The sequence below is a fragment of the Gymnogyps californianus genome, chromosome 3, assembly GCF_018139145.2.
Source record: "Gymnogyps californianus isolate 813 chromosome 3, ASM1813914v2, whole genome shotgun sequence".
In the NCBI taxonomy this organism is placed as follows: domain Eukaryota; kingdom Metazoa; phylum Chordata; class Aves; order Accipitriformes; family Cathartidae; genus Gymnogyps; species Gymnogyps californianus.
Window position 1 is genome coordinate 59,704,140 of NC_059473.1, and position 15,157 is coordinate 59,719,296.

The 15,157-nt window shown below is 35.9% G+C and overlaps 1 protein-coding gene across 4 annotated transcripts in view; it reads left to right on the forward strand.

Moving 5' to 3' along the window:
* The window catches only part of ZDHHC14 (zinc finger DHHC-type palmitoyltransferase 14), a 110,629-nt gene that overhangs the window by 71,379 nt on the left and 24,093 nt on the right, over positions 1-15,157 (forward strand). For all 4 annotated transcript variants that reach the window (XM_050893853.1, XM_050893855.1, XM_050893854.1 and 1 more), the window contains exons 3-4: positions 1,564-1,722; positions 14,026-14,163. In XM_050893853.1, the coding sequence (XP_050749810.1) occupies positions 1,564-1,722; positions 14,026-14,163 (297 nt within the window). The remainder of the gene's footprint in view (positions 1-1,563; positions 1,723-14,025; positions 14,164-15,157) is intronic.

Below are 15,157 nucleotides of genomic sequence, written 5' to 3' on the forward strand. Positions count from 1 at the left end.
ACCTCCTCAGGGTCTAGCAGGCGGCTTCTAAGCTGCTGTTTCTTCAGTATTCACCACTTCATTCTCATAAGGGATGCTTAGGAGCATCACACCCTGATTCCATCATTCTCAGCTATTGCTCCCCTCCTTCCACCCTCTTCAAGAGAGTTTTCTGAAGTCCAGTTGTTTCAATGGTCAGGTTTACAGTGGTGTCCCACAAATACTTTTATTGATGCATATTTATGGAGTGGGTGAGCACGTTGCAGATGGGAACTGCCAAATCTAGCATATTGTATAATTACACCTTTGCTAGCACAGCTATGCTGTCGCTAATTTGAATACCTTGCTAGGTAGTAGGCTTTCTAGTTGCCCCCTTGGAAAAATGTGTAGTTTGTAGGCTGTGTAAATATGTCTGCAGACCTGGCAGAAATTGTAATTGAGAGTGATATTTCTAACAATTTGAGCTCAAATATAAGTCATGGACCTTTTACTAACCTGTCATCGAGCCCCACGCTTGTCCAACATGAAAGTGAGGGGGACAACTTAAAACACAGTTGTGCAGGTGACTGTGACTTTGAAATGTAGTTTCATTCATATATTGAAAAATAATTTATTTTACTTTCCTATTGTTCTTGCTGTTCTGCCTGTCCAAGAGTAATAATTTAGTTTTTTTCACTTCTGTGGTTTGATTTGATTGTGATTACACAAGAACAGATAAACTGAGAAAAAGGTACCACTTTTACATGTTCGACTTTCAGAGTATAGCTCAGCTTGGGCACATTTAAAGGACAAAATAGAACTTTAATGATTTAGCCTAATCAGTCCTTTAGTTGCTGGAAGAATGAATGCTGATATCCTAAAATAAAACAAAAGCAAGCAAACAAACAAAACCCAAAACCCCACCACTTACACCAAACGAGGTAGTTGGAAACTATTTTTATGCAACAAACAAACTTCAAGATGTGTAAAAGTAACACTGGGAGTTAGATTTTCAAACTTCGAAACAGCAAGAGCTGTGAAATACTATTCTGAATGTGCTCCATTGTATCACAGCACTTAAGAGATCTCAGTGATGATTGATCTTGTTTCTACCATATGCCAAGCTCTAATGATAGAGCTGCTGTTGCTTAAGTAAATGTGCAGATTCTATATTAAGTTGTAGAATTCCTGCAGCACTTGTAGAGAGACTTTTTGTTATTAAAGGAATTCTAAAACATTCAGGAAAATCCTAAAGATAACTTGTCCAAGTTTTACTCTCCTGCACCAGCAGTCATAGTTGTCTTTAATGTATTCTCTGTGAGCTATTGGGGGTATGAGAGTGTAAGAGTTTTGGGATCAAGGTAGCTGTCAGCATTTGAGAATTGGGTTTGGGTGGTTTCTTTAATTCAAATTGATTGGCTATGGATGCTATTTGTAATTATCTTTTTGCCACGTTATTTTAGGAGAATGAGAAGGGAAAAAAAATGTTTAAGTGTGTTATTTAAATATAAATTTGAAATTTGCTATAGACTGCCATCAAGGACAGTTCTGTGCATATGCCATAGCTCATGTGAAAAATGTAATGCATTGTATTTCCATGTTTAGATATTGCAAATGGCTCCAGTTCAGGAGGATACCGCCCCCCTCCCAGAACAAAAGAAGTGATCATCAATGGACAGACAGTGAAACTAAAATACTGTTTTACTTGCAAGATTTTCCGCCCACCTCGTGCCTCACATTGCAGCCTTTGTGATAACTGCGTAGGTGAGTAAAAAAAGATATGGCATATGTTCAATTTAGTAGCTTATATATTGTTATGAATACTTTTGATACGAGAAAGAAAAGAATCAGTTAGTGACAAGATTACTCATGAGGTCACTTGCTGTGTTCGTCCTTCTTTCCTACAAGCTCTGTTAAATGTTAAGAATTTTAGAGGAGGCAGAAGAGGAGATTTGGCCTAACAGATAGTTGTTGCTAATTTAAGAAGGAAAAATATCTTCTGATACATACATCTTTCCTAACCTGCTCTGCAAGACAAAGAACACACCCAGTTCGAATAGGGCTGCATAGTATGTGCGATGAACTTTCCAGTGCGGAGAACCAAGCTTTATGGGAGTCTCAGAATCATGTTGCCTTCACCAAACTAAATTGAGGGCAAGGAGCTGCTTCTCCAGTTCATGAGAAACTAACTGTAAGGCATGGTTCAAATGGTTAGGGCTTGCACTGTGACCAGAATACACACTGTAGGTGATTCTTACCTTTGAACAGTTTTAAGACTAGAAATTTTAAAGTCAGAATCCATAAGAAATTACTGGGCAAGCATGCTGTTTTGAGAGTAAGTAGATGTTGTCAGGACCTAAGGATATTTTGTAATTATAGGGTTTTTTTTTCCTCTGAACATCTTGCCTTTTTTTCATGACTATTTTCTTTGGAGGGCAGACAAGGTGATTAAGATATGCTTGGATTTAAAAGCAAATCAAAAAACCCACCAATCAAATCTGAGTAGTTTCTAGTTAATTAGATCACATTTAGAGTTTAGTGCAGCTGATTAGCACACTGTTGAGCCTGGATCTTATGCATTCAAGAAAATAATGTAGAAAGATGTCTCCAGCTGAGAAATGTAATTGCAGCATTCAGCAGTGATATTTTTAGATATAAAGCAGTCATTGGAAGAATTACAGTTTCATGTTTAGATGATATTCATTTAGGGAGTACACTTACATCAGAGTGAAAAGTTTAGTCTTTTGGCCCTATACAATTGACTGGTATCTGTAGATGGTTCCTCCAGTAAATAAGTTTTTCTGGTGTGTTAGAATTTTTTAAATGTTGTAAAAGCTATTGAGCTTGGCAAGTGGGGATGTTTATGAATTGCAGTTGACACATGTTCAGAAAAATATTATATCAAATGTGTAACCCGGACATTACAGTGTTGTGGTATTGCTCAGCAAACCTAATAATATGAAAATGCAATTGTTGACCAGTGCAGTAAATAAAAGTTAAAGGCTGTTGTCTTTACCGAGAGTGCGTAAATAAGAGCAATTCCCACGCACACATCCTGAAGCTTATTTTAAAATAATGTTTCAGGTTTTTTAATAAACTGGTATGAAGGATTTTTCTACAGGTTATTCTGTAATCTGATTGTGTCCTTTTCATACTAAATGTGGAAAACCTACTCTGAGAAACATACCATTAGTGATGGCGTGGAAACAACTTAATCTTTGTCTTCTGATTATGTCTGTGATGAAGCAAGAGATATGAATTATTATGAATGTATATCAGAAAAGAGTCTGAGTAAATGACTCATATAAGTGATAATTGTATTCAAGATTAGTCTTTTCTGCTCATAAAATAGGTATGATCATTGTAATTTCCTCTTGCACATTTTTAATTTGAAGTTATTTTTTTAAAAATAATTCTATTTATTGGAATGAATTTGCTGGGGTTTTTCTCCTCAGCGTTTATAATGGGAATTACAATAAACTATTATTTTTTCAGGGTACATTGCATAGTACCTTTGTTTCCTGATTAGGTACAGATATTTGTCATATAAATATTCAGGCGTATTGAATGCAAAAAGTGAAATCTCCAAGTACCTGCAACTAATTTTCTGTGAAAAATAGGTGTCAAGAAAATCAGATTGCTCACGTACTTGTGGAAAACTAACAGTCTAAGAACGTACACTTAATCAGAATGTGTTATGCAGTTTACTGCTGCTCTTAAGTTAGGATTGTCTATATGATGATGCTTTTACTTAATTTTAGTTTGTGAATAAATCTCTTATAATAGCAATGAGTGTTCTTGTGCCACTATCATTTGCTAGTTCCTTACTGGTGTAACTAAACCAATGCAAAAATATTCCTACTTCACACACATACAGATATTGAAGTAACTTACAATTGCAACTTGCTACCAATATGGCTATGCATTCTTTTTTACCACGTAGTTCCTGAAGCTTTTGCTGCATAGTTATAAACTAACTACAGAGACTATGTGATACAGGAGTGGAGTTTTTCTTCAAACCAGCACTCACTGCTCAGAAAAAACAGTATGCTACTTTTATCTGAAGGTGTTTTATAATACTGGGCAAATGAATGCAGCGTAAAAGAGAGGTTCTTTCATTCTGTATTTTCTATTGATGCTTTTCATTCTGTAAGGAATCCTTAGTGGCATTTAAATATGTAAGTACATACAAAAATTTATTAATTGTTGGTTTTTTCCCTCTTTTGAATTAATCCTACCTTTCTAGTTGTCTAGTAAGCATATCTGTTACTTGATCTTGTTTCTGATTTTCATTTCATCACTAATTTTTTTATAAATGGCTACGTAGTATATTTAGATTAAAATATGAAGAAATAGCTTTAAAAAAAACAAACCCAAACTAATTTGAGTTCTACCCATAGTAATACTTCAAACTCCTTTAGCTTTACAATATTTTTATAGTAGTATCCAGAAAATCCAGATTTTCATACAAATTTAGTTTGTTGCATTTGTGTAAAACCTTCAAAAATTTAGTTGACTAAGTGTTCCCTGAGGCAAATATCTTGCGTGTAGACTTGCTTTCTTTAACTGCCTTTGTGAATGGCAGTTGGAAGTTAGCCCCTCAAGGGTTTTCTGTGTACCATTATGTTGCTTAAAAATTATAAATGAATTTAAAATTATGTACACATAAACACAAGATATAAAGACTTAAAAAAAAGAATAACCACAGCAGACATAAATTCTGAGCTCAAGCTAGTTATTGCTGGGTTTTGACAAGAGGTTTTGATTGCACTGTGTGATGCTAGTAAGAAGCCAGTGGTTGGGCTTGCTTCTGAAATGACCAAATGACTTTTTTTTTTAATTTATTTTTGGTCATTTCAACATCAACCGTGTAATTTCCTTTTTTTTTTGTTTGGTTTTAATAAATAATTTTTGTCTTATTTAATCTGATTTCTATAATAAAAGCTGAACAAGAAGCAGCTGACTATTTCCAAACAATTTATTTAAATATAGTACCGAAGGACTAATGAGAAACAGTGAATAATGATTAGCAAGCAGTAAATCAACTTAGTCCAATAATCTAAATGTCTAAAGCCTTCCTTGCATTCACATGCCACAGGTCTGCTTATCAAGCAAAGTAACTGATTTAGACTAAGGCAAAAATCTAGTATGGTGGAAGAAGTGATCCACCATTTATATTAATCTAAGAGAATATGGCCTTTTTATTTGTTTCAAAATCTGTATATCGTAAATTTGTCTGTGACTGATGGATAAAGATAGCTTCTCTTCTCCAGTTCCACTGTGTTTCTTTCAACACATGACTTCTTTTCCACAGAGGATTCAAAGCTCAAATTTTTGAAATTGGATGTCACAACTTAACTTTGAAACGTTTAGTCTGATTTTTCAGAGATTGCTGATGAACATGAGAATGGTGTACTAAGTTAGACCAAAGTTTCAGTTTGTGCAGTAGCCCGTTTCCCACCATGGCCAGAGTGGATCCCTGGGGAAGAACAGGAGAAGAGGGCGAGCACACGGGGATGCTTCCTGCTGAATATTCTCACGCTCTCAGAAATTTTCAGCATAGGCCTTCTTGAACCCTGGGGGGTTATCACTTTTTTTTCATTAGCTGTTGATGGATCCTAGTTGGCCTTCCTTGTACCTAATATAAACTTTTTGAGATGGGGAACCAGGATGCCAGTAGTGCTGAAGGCACACATACCATACTAGTATTTTCTATCTAGGTTTGTGTTTTCTGTAGGAGATAGATAGGATTCCTCTCACTTGTAAGTCTGCTTTTCTGTAAATCCTAAACATGAGACCAAGTGTCAAGATTTTGACAGAAATTTTGACAGAAAATATGCTATATTAGAAGTCAATAGACACCCCCTTTCTGGTTAAATCATTGCTTCTGTAAAGCACTGCTGCCAGGCAATTGTAGGCCTTGTCTTTTGGTTTTGGTCTTGACTGGCCTACATTAATTTATTGTTTTGAAAATACAATGTGTTATGTACCCAGCAGTCTGCCAAACAGCAGAATTTGGATAAAATAATTGTTTTTAAAAGTAGTTTCCCAGATTAGGCACCATTGTTGTAAATTTATTTTCTTAAAATGGGGAATTAATTATTAAAACACACATAACATATAACACACGCAACGTAAGACAGAGTGAGAATTAGCAGTGTGTACTGGGAGAAGCTCTTCACTGTAGTCACTCCAGATACCACCATCCTCTAGCCTGGAGAACACAGATGACTTCAAAAACAAGCTAAGAGGTGGCATTGTAACAGTTTGGTTTTTATAACACTGACACTGGGTCTGAGAGTAATTTTCCAAGGACTTTGTGGTCCTTTATAATCAGTGTGTATTTACTTGATGTCAGGACTTTGTTTTTCTTGGGTTTAGTTCCATTCTGTAGCACTCTTCCTTCATTACCTTATTATCTCCCTTCTTGCTTTCCGTTCCTTTTCATGACCTTTGCCTATTTCTTTCCTTACATTTCCTGCAATGAAGAGAGGACAATTTTTACTTCATTTTGGGGCCTGGTTTTTGAACCTGTTAAACCTTAGCTCCGGGTCCCTTGAAGTGACTCTTTAGCTGAACAGTTAAAACTACAAAGTTGGCTGCTGTGTCTCCTCCCCTCCCTCCCTTCCCTCCCTTCCTGTTCTATTTTTTCCCAGTTTTTACATGTGAGAAATGGCTTTGGCTCTTTTTGTTTGTGCTACCTTTTGGGGGCACACAAGAAGCTGCCAAACTAAGTACACACCAGCACTTACAGAAGTGATATATTATTTGTTTATGATTGTGCCATCTATATTCTAGATGTACTTTAGAAATTCAGGGAGCATGGCATATGTGTCAAGGAGTTTTTAAGTCTAAGCCAAAGCACTGGGAAATATGGCAGAAAGTCTCTTTAAAAAAGATAATAGTATTATAGGTTACTTCAGAGAGAGGTTGCGGCTTATGTATTGGTCTGCATATAAAAAAAGCAGAGATGATCATAATATCCAACTGTGTAAATGATGTTGTAAACCGCGGATGTCAGAGTAAAAATTAAAGAGAGAAATTACCAGGAAAAAAATAAAATATTAGGAACCTAAGAAAATAAAAACATATTTACATTTGGTGCAACAACAATTTGGAAGATGGTTAAGGAATTCAAAGGCAGATACAAGGCAGCAACAGAAGTGTGTTAAAAAAAAAAAAAGTGGTGCTTTCATATAGAAAAGAGAGGAACAAATCCATGAACTTTGTGGATGCTGATACCTGGTGAGGATACTACGCCTTCCCTAGGGACAAGTTGGGGTTTTTAACTCTCTCCCTCCACAGCTGGGTGTGTGTCTGGCACTTGTTTGGTTCCCAGTGTGTGAAGGTATTGTATTGACAAAAATAGGTATGTAAGGAGAGATTGTTAAGCAGTGATGTCCTTTCCTGTGCACTCTTCATACCTATCAAAGAACAATCATTCTAAACTGCTACTGCTGCCTTTGAAAATGTCACCATTAATGTGCAGGCAGGCAAAGGGGTTTGTTGTTAGTCAACATTTATTATTGGAGGTAGCAGTGAAGTGAGCTATGTGACAATATAGTTTAATTACTGTGAGCTAACCTAGGGCAATGGCTGGATGTTTTCCTAATAAATCGATTGCTATTTTTATTTTAAAAATTAAGCATGTTTATTTTCTTTTTGTGAGTAACATTAGTGTGCCACTATTGAAGTTGATTAGCATGCAAAAAGTTGACATTGCAACTGATTTTCTTAAAAAAACCCACCCAAATAGCTTAGCTGTCTGGGACAGTATTTAAACGATCATGAGAGTGAAATATTTGTTGAGTAGCCCTTGTGTTGGTGTTTCTAATTGACTTTTTGTTGTAGATATCCATGCACATTATTAGTTTATTTCATTAATAGAGGCCCATCTTTCCCAATGTTACATTGCTGTTTCAGTTTGCATCACCTTGTAGAGATTAGTGTAGTGTCCAGAATGTAATCTGGAGTAAACCTTTGGTGAGTATTTCCCGAATGTAAACTTGAGGCTAGAAGGCTCTGTTTGTCCATTTGGTTTTCTTGTTGTGTTTTTATTTGGGATCAGAGTACAAAAGTATTGAAGCTCAGTGATTTAAAGGATCCATTGTGCATTGTCCATAACAGATGTTCTAAAATAACATCAGCATGCATATAAATGTAACTTCTAATTGATCTTTTGCTATTCACCATTTTTTTAATATAAATTTCTACTCTGATTTCATTCCACAAAAGTAACAGCAAAGACATTGTCAGGGGAATGACTGTCACACAGGTGAATGTTGTGTAAGTTAAATGGATCCAGGTATTTGATTGCTATTGCCAGTTGATGGCAAGTCCCATCAGTGTTTTTTTTAAAATATGATTAAATAAACAATTTTCTTAGGAGTGATGACTTCAGTCAGTGGAACTGAACATCTGAGCTAAGGATAGTTTTTATGAATATGCTATGAATATAGGATACAAGATTCTTTATTAATAATGTTAAATTATCAGACATTCTGAACTGACTGTAAAGGATTTAATGCCATGGTTATATTTGCTTTTGTGCATGTGTACATGACTCTCAGCAGGCTGTCGGGAATGGACTGCTGTATCTTAGAAGAAAATAAATTCTTTTTGTGATAAAAAGTATTCCGTATATGGACTTTTAAAAACCTCATTTGTTTTCCTAAACATTTCACGAGCAACCAAGTTCTGAAAGTACCATTTGTCATACAAAATATCAAGTCAAGAAGCCTGAATAGATGTGGTCATATCATGACATCATAGTCCTACAAAAAGCTGTAATTGTCATCATTATAAATGTGCAGATGTGTCAGTATCTCTACATAATTGCTCAGTGTGCATCCATGACAATGGACTTTGTAGTCCTATGTTGTACTGCTACTATCAAAAGTAATTTTGAGTAATGCTGGCCCAGTTGGATGAGTTGTAATGTGTTTTTTTTGACTGATGCAAGATTTGAATAGCGGGCTGTTGACTCTTCCCAGTCCTGGGATGCATGTTTGCATGGGTTAAATAAAGATGGTAACATTTGGTGAATGCCTTAGGTTTGTGTCTTTGCCCTACAATGCTTTACTTGAATAGGTTTGAAGAATTAGCAAGTGAATTCTAACTTGTGCTCATTGGAATCTCCTAGTAACGTGACCCAGATATTTTTGTACCTGTAGACATTTTGTCTTTGAGACCTGCCTTCACATTAAGCTTTAGAAAATGTATGTTGGTATGCAGTGATCCGGTTGAGCAAAGAAAAAAGGAAGCAGTTCATAAATAATTATAAATGTTTCTGAGATCACAGTGCAAACAGACGGGAAAAGCTGCAAACTGAAGGGCCAAGCTGGCCTACAAATGTTCCATGTAAAACTGCTTTTTTTGTTCCTTCTAAATTATAAAGCTTTTATTAAATGTTTTAAAAGAGGAAGGAAATCATTGGGGTCATTTTGTACGTGGTTTCCTGGAGTGTAGTGATTGAAAAATGGAAGCTGAACGTTGAAGGATTTAAGAGCCTACATGCTGTGCTGTGGAAAAGTACAGATTTGACTCTTTGGTTCTGAGCAGCAAGGAACGTGCTTTGGTTTGGCTTCTGAAGAAACACTCTCCATCTATAAGACCATTGCTTATTAAAATGGGAAATGTTCTCAGTTTTGTTTTTATCTGAGATATCCAGCAGTTAATGTTTCTTAAGCAAGTTTTCAGATGTAAATGTTTCAGGGAAGGTAAAAACCGAGAAATGTCTAAAGTATGATGTAGCTTGTATGTTCTTCTGTCATCCAGTTAGCATATATTATTAGGTGAGTGTTAATGAGACCACTGAGTCATGCTGACAGCTTGCTGCTTCCAAAGGGACAGTATCAGAACTTCATCCTCTTATTTTTTTCCCCACTTGTGTGATTCTCTCCTTTGTGCCTGTTCACACAGCCCTTAGTAACACACAGCCATTGCTAAGTCAGTTTTTCTCACTAAGCAATGAACAAAATAATTCAATTTTTTTCTTTCCTGCCAGTTCAGGGAACTGACCTGACTCATCAGCAGCTTAGACAATGAAAGAAGGAAGCGGGATGAAGTGGCAGGAAAGGCAGCATGTGGCCATCTGATTCACTGTTACAAAGCTTTTAGATTGGCTTGATTATCTTGTGAAGCTTCACCCTTTGGATTTGGTTATGGGGGTGCTGGCTATCCTCAGAAGTTGTTATCCAAATTCAAAGTTGCTGATCACTTGGGAAAGACTAGTAAAATAAAGTCACTGTTGCAGGTTTACTGACAACTCTTGAGGTTTCTTACCTCTTTGGTTTTCTGTGGTCTTTACAGCAGCATTTTTAGTCTCCATTTACCCATCTCCTTTTTCATTGATACTTCACCTTATAAACTGTTCACACATTTTCTCAGTCTTTTTTGTTTACTTCAGCTTTTGTTCTCAGACCCTGAAAAATTAATCAAAACTGGAGTCCCAATAAGTGTTAACCTGTAGTAAGGTTGATGTTACAGCTAAGCTGAATTAACACTTAGCTGCTTCTGAAAGGGTCATTTCATCCCTTGTTTGGCAGTGTGTCCTCACTGCTTCACTTGGGCCAGCTTTGGTGTTTGTCTGATACTGTGATGAGCTGGTCTGGGGAGCTAGGCAACAGAAAATTAACCATAGTTTTAAGTTCATCTGGCTCTGTCAACCCACAGGGTAAAATGAACACGAGGCTTGGCCTAAGGATGGAGACCCATAAACACACAGGCAAGAGATTATTCACAGGACTGCTAAAAGGGGAGAAGCTGGGCCATCTGTTTTAGCAATAGTTCTCAATTAAGTAGGTATGGCTGTAACGTCATACCCCGTCCTGAAGGCAAATACCTTGCTGCTTTTGCTTAAAATTGAGTGCAGGAGCACGATCTATCACAACTTTTCTATCCATGGGATGCTTCCATAGACAAACTTTTCAGCCCTTGCAGCTTTCTTCTTCCCTCATTAAGAGTTCTGATACACTTTTTATTAACAAGAGTTTGTATTACCAATGTTTTGGTTCTCTTCACTTGCCTCAAATATTTTTACATTAACCTTGTCACAAATGTATGACTACAGCAGCATGTTAACTATACCCTATTAATTTAAACCAGAACTGCAGTCATCACCTCTAAACAGTCTGCTATTCTTCATAACAATCAGTTGCATTTGTATTTGCTCTGCATTTTAAGTTTACGAGGGCCGGAATTCCCAGTTTTTCTCAGCATCAGTAGTTTTTCATTTCTCAGTGACGGTAAATCTTGATTTTGCTGCCAACATTGTCCAAGCCAAGTAGAGATGTCAGGCAGAGCTTCCTTTTCCAAATCATTGGTTGTTCAGTTTGCAGGCAACTGGAGTGTCAGAGGTGAACCTTAAGATATTGTGTTATTTCTTCATTAATACTTAATAAGCCATGTCTTTTTGTAAGGAAGAAGAAACAGCTCTAGATTTAAAAGAGTTTATATTTCTTAACAGCGTTAGAAGTTTCTGCTTAGTATGTGTCTGTTCATTTTGCCAGGGTTGGCTGTTTTCTCTTGCATTAACAACTAAGCAGAGCAGCTCACAAGCTGTAAGGCTATTATCTTTAACTTGCATTTACATATTTGTACTCTGCTGAGTAGAATAATCCCTTGCCTTTTAATATACTGTTTTGTGGCATATAGCATGAATGTCGCATCCCTTTCTATTTTATGACTCAGAAAAATGAGGCCCGGTTTATTAATTCATAACACTCATGTAAACCCTTTTATACTTCTCCTTTTTCATTAAAGTTGATTCAGATTTAACACTGTAGCAGTGTTTTTCATATCCAGCCTTTTCTGTCCATTTCTGCTTTACAGACATCTTAGGTAGTTACTTAGCTTCACAATGATGGGTAAGGCATTTATTGAGAAAGCAGAGCCTTTCTGTTTACCAAGAAAATTTGAAAAAAGAAATTGGAGTGACAAGTAGGTTAAAAATATCAAGTCAGTCTTTAGTAAGGAATATATATGTGTGTGTATGTATGTATGTGTGTTTATAGATGGGGGGGTACGTTTGCATTTATCTGAATCTATCAAATAGATGTCTACATATATCTAAATACTGTTTCATGGCTACAAACTGAGCTTTATGTCAGTATAGTTTGTTGATTCGCCTGTGTCAGCATAGAAGAGAATGAATGTGTATATATGGAATTTGTCTTCCAAAGACATGTCATGATTTTTATTTTTTTTGTGAAGCAGTAGGGTACAAAAGTACCCTAGGATTATGCTCTTTAAAAGGCTCTGTAGCTGTATTTTTCTTTGTGTTATTTGCTCATGTGTTGTATTAGGTACCCATTAAATGAAGTAAAGTGTTTATCAGAACATAAGGACTCATTCAGAAGCACAAATGTAAAAATAAGCACTATTTAAATACAATGTCAACTTATTTTGGGAATACAACTGTATTGCACCGAATAAAGGTGGTATTGCCCACCCTTTTAGATACCAGAGTGTTTAGTTCTTGGTATTCTTAGCAGTACTGATTAAATCAAAGTCTTTCTGAAGCCTTTTCCTAAGAAAGTTCAGTAACTTCACCTTGAATAGCCCCAGTAGAATTTGAAACAGATTTATGGTAGAAACATGTGGTCCAAACAGCTGTCACGCAAAACCATTTAAACCCTGAAAGTCTGGTGAACTCAGAAATCTATTGTGCATGTTGTTTTGACTTTTTTTTTTTTAAATGAAGATAATACTAAACACATCCTTCAAGGAAAACCTCTAATGTAGGTCTTTAACATAAAGCCATACCTAAAATAAACTGATGTGCTTGGAGAGATGTGCCTTTTTAACATAGGGCTTAAGAACTCCAAATTTATAGCTCGCCTTTTCTGTGGAATTACAAATAGTTTGATATCGTACGTCAACAGAGGCATAAAAGTCACAGAAAACAAAACAGGATTTGGACAAGGATCAGAGTGAGAGAGAGTCAGCGTGAGAGCATCTGTCTTATGATCTTGGATTTAATTTAAAAAATTTAAAATTCTGTCAATGTAATCTCTCCAAAGCAAAGTTAGGAAATGCCAGTTTGTTTCCTAACAGTCGCTCTGTTTCCAATACCCAGCATACTGGGACGGGGAGAGGGAGTCCAGGCTGCCTGGGGAGAAGCAGAGCAAACTGTTCCCTCTGCTGCTTTCCAGCACTGGGGCATTTCCCCCATTTTGGGGACACTAGTTTCTGACCCGCCCTGGCCTTTTCCTGTCTCATGAACGAGTTAATCTCTCGGGGAAATAAAGGGAAAGGGTTTGGTTTAGTAAAAAGAAGAGGGAGCCTATAGTGCAAAGGGTAACAGAGCATTCAGATGACATCTACCAATTTTTATACCATGTGGTTTACAGAAAATTCCTGCAAGATTGAGTAGATTATTAAAAAAAAACAACCAACCCCAAAACTAAAAGAAGTATAAGCAAATTTTACAAGACTGTCTGAATTTTAACATTTGAAAAATGGTTTATGTGAATGATTTTGCTATTTTTAATGGTTTTGTTTGGCAGTGTCAACTCTAAGTGGAAAAATAGGTGGTCTGGAATGCAGAATATTTTGAGTGAAGCAATAAAAGGAAGTGGGAGGGTGTAAATATTTCATATACCATAATGGATAGATAAGATGATAGTAGACATAAGTCAGAGGTGTAATCATGACGGATATAAATAAAACAATGTCAAAAACTCTAGTTTTGAGTAGAAGAGTCACTGGAAGAAAAAAACCCCTTATTTTGAAAAAATAAAATACAATTGAGTGGGTACCGCTCCATGTGACAGTGGATAAATACATGCTTATTGGTCTGACTGCACAATTTATCACAATAATGCTATTAGTTTAATAGGAGCTTACCTCAGCCATGCTTTGGTTTCTTTAAAAGCTGTAAGGTTTCATTAAAATACTCCTTTTTTCTTTTCTATTTTTCCCTTTCTAAATAAGAATTTATCTGTGGCTAATTTGCAAATGCCAGTTAAATCGTGAATTTTAATATAGTATTCGGAGGACTTTTTTCAAATAAACGGCATTTTATTAATTGTTTTCCATTTTTTTTTCTTCTGCCTCTCATTTCAGAACGGTTTGATCACCACTGTCCCTGGGTAGGCAACTGTGTGGGGAAAAGAAACTACAGATTTTTTTATATGTTTATTTTATCTCTGTCCTTTCTGACAGTCTTTATATTTGCATTCGTTATCACCCACGTCATCCTTCGTAAGTATGCTGGTGAAATCAGATTACGTATGTAGCCATTTGCTTGAGTTTTTATTTTTAAGTTAATCTTTTGATCATTCAGGGTTTATTTATTTATTTATTTATTTGCCTTTTCTCTGAAGCTTCACAATCCCCCGTGAGTACCATTCTGGTCTATAGTAGACCCTGGTCATGGTAGTCATTGATCTAGCGCTGGCTTTATCTTAATACAGTGTTAATTTTCGTAATTTTTTTGTCCTTTTATGGATGATTTATTGGAAAAGCAGCACACATACTGTATGTCTAAGTATACAGATAGTATCATTTTCCCAAAGAACTTTTGTGTGCTTTTTAAACTGTAAACATGGGTTGCTTGCCATCCAAACAAACAGGTAAATTACTACGAAAAATTGGAGCTATTTTACACTTTTTGTTGTTTGCTGTTTAGTTTTACATCTTTCTCTACCCTATTTTTAACACAAGTTATTTTCATTTGCATAGACATTCTGAGAATAACCAATTCATAATGGAGTGAATCAGATAAGCTATAGGAAGATGAATATTCCTGAGTTTGAGATTGATTTTTATTTGTATTCTGAATTGGATTTGAGGTCAAGACTCTTTTGGGTACTGTCTTTTTTTTCCACACACCTAACAAACTTTGTTAGCTTCTATATGATGATGATGATGATCTAATTTATGGTGATAGGTTTTATGACTTGTCTTTAAAGAAGTTTTGTATGTTGTGGGGGGGTTTAACCCACTATCACTAGGAAGCTTAAGAGTGTTCCATCTTTTCACTAATTATATAGGATATTGCCTTGAAGAGTATTTCTTTAATCATTTTGGAAATGTGATCTTTTTATTTCTTTGTATTCTGTACTACAATGGAAACCTGATAGAAGTAATAATTTCAGTTTATAACACATTTATAAAGCTAACTTGATAATGGCAATATTTAGAGAATGTTGTACTGAAAAATATGCCAGATTGTGCTCGATTTCCTAAATTGCTT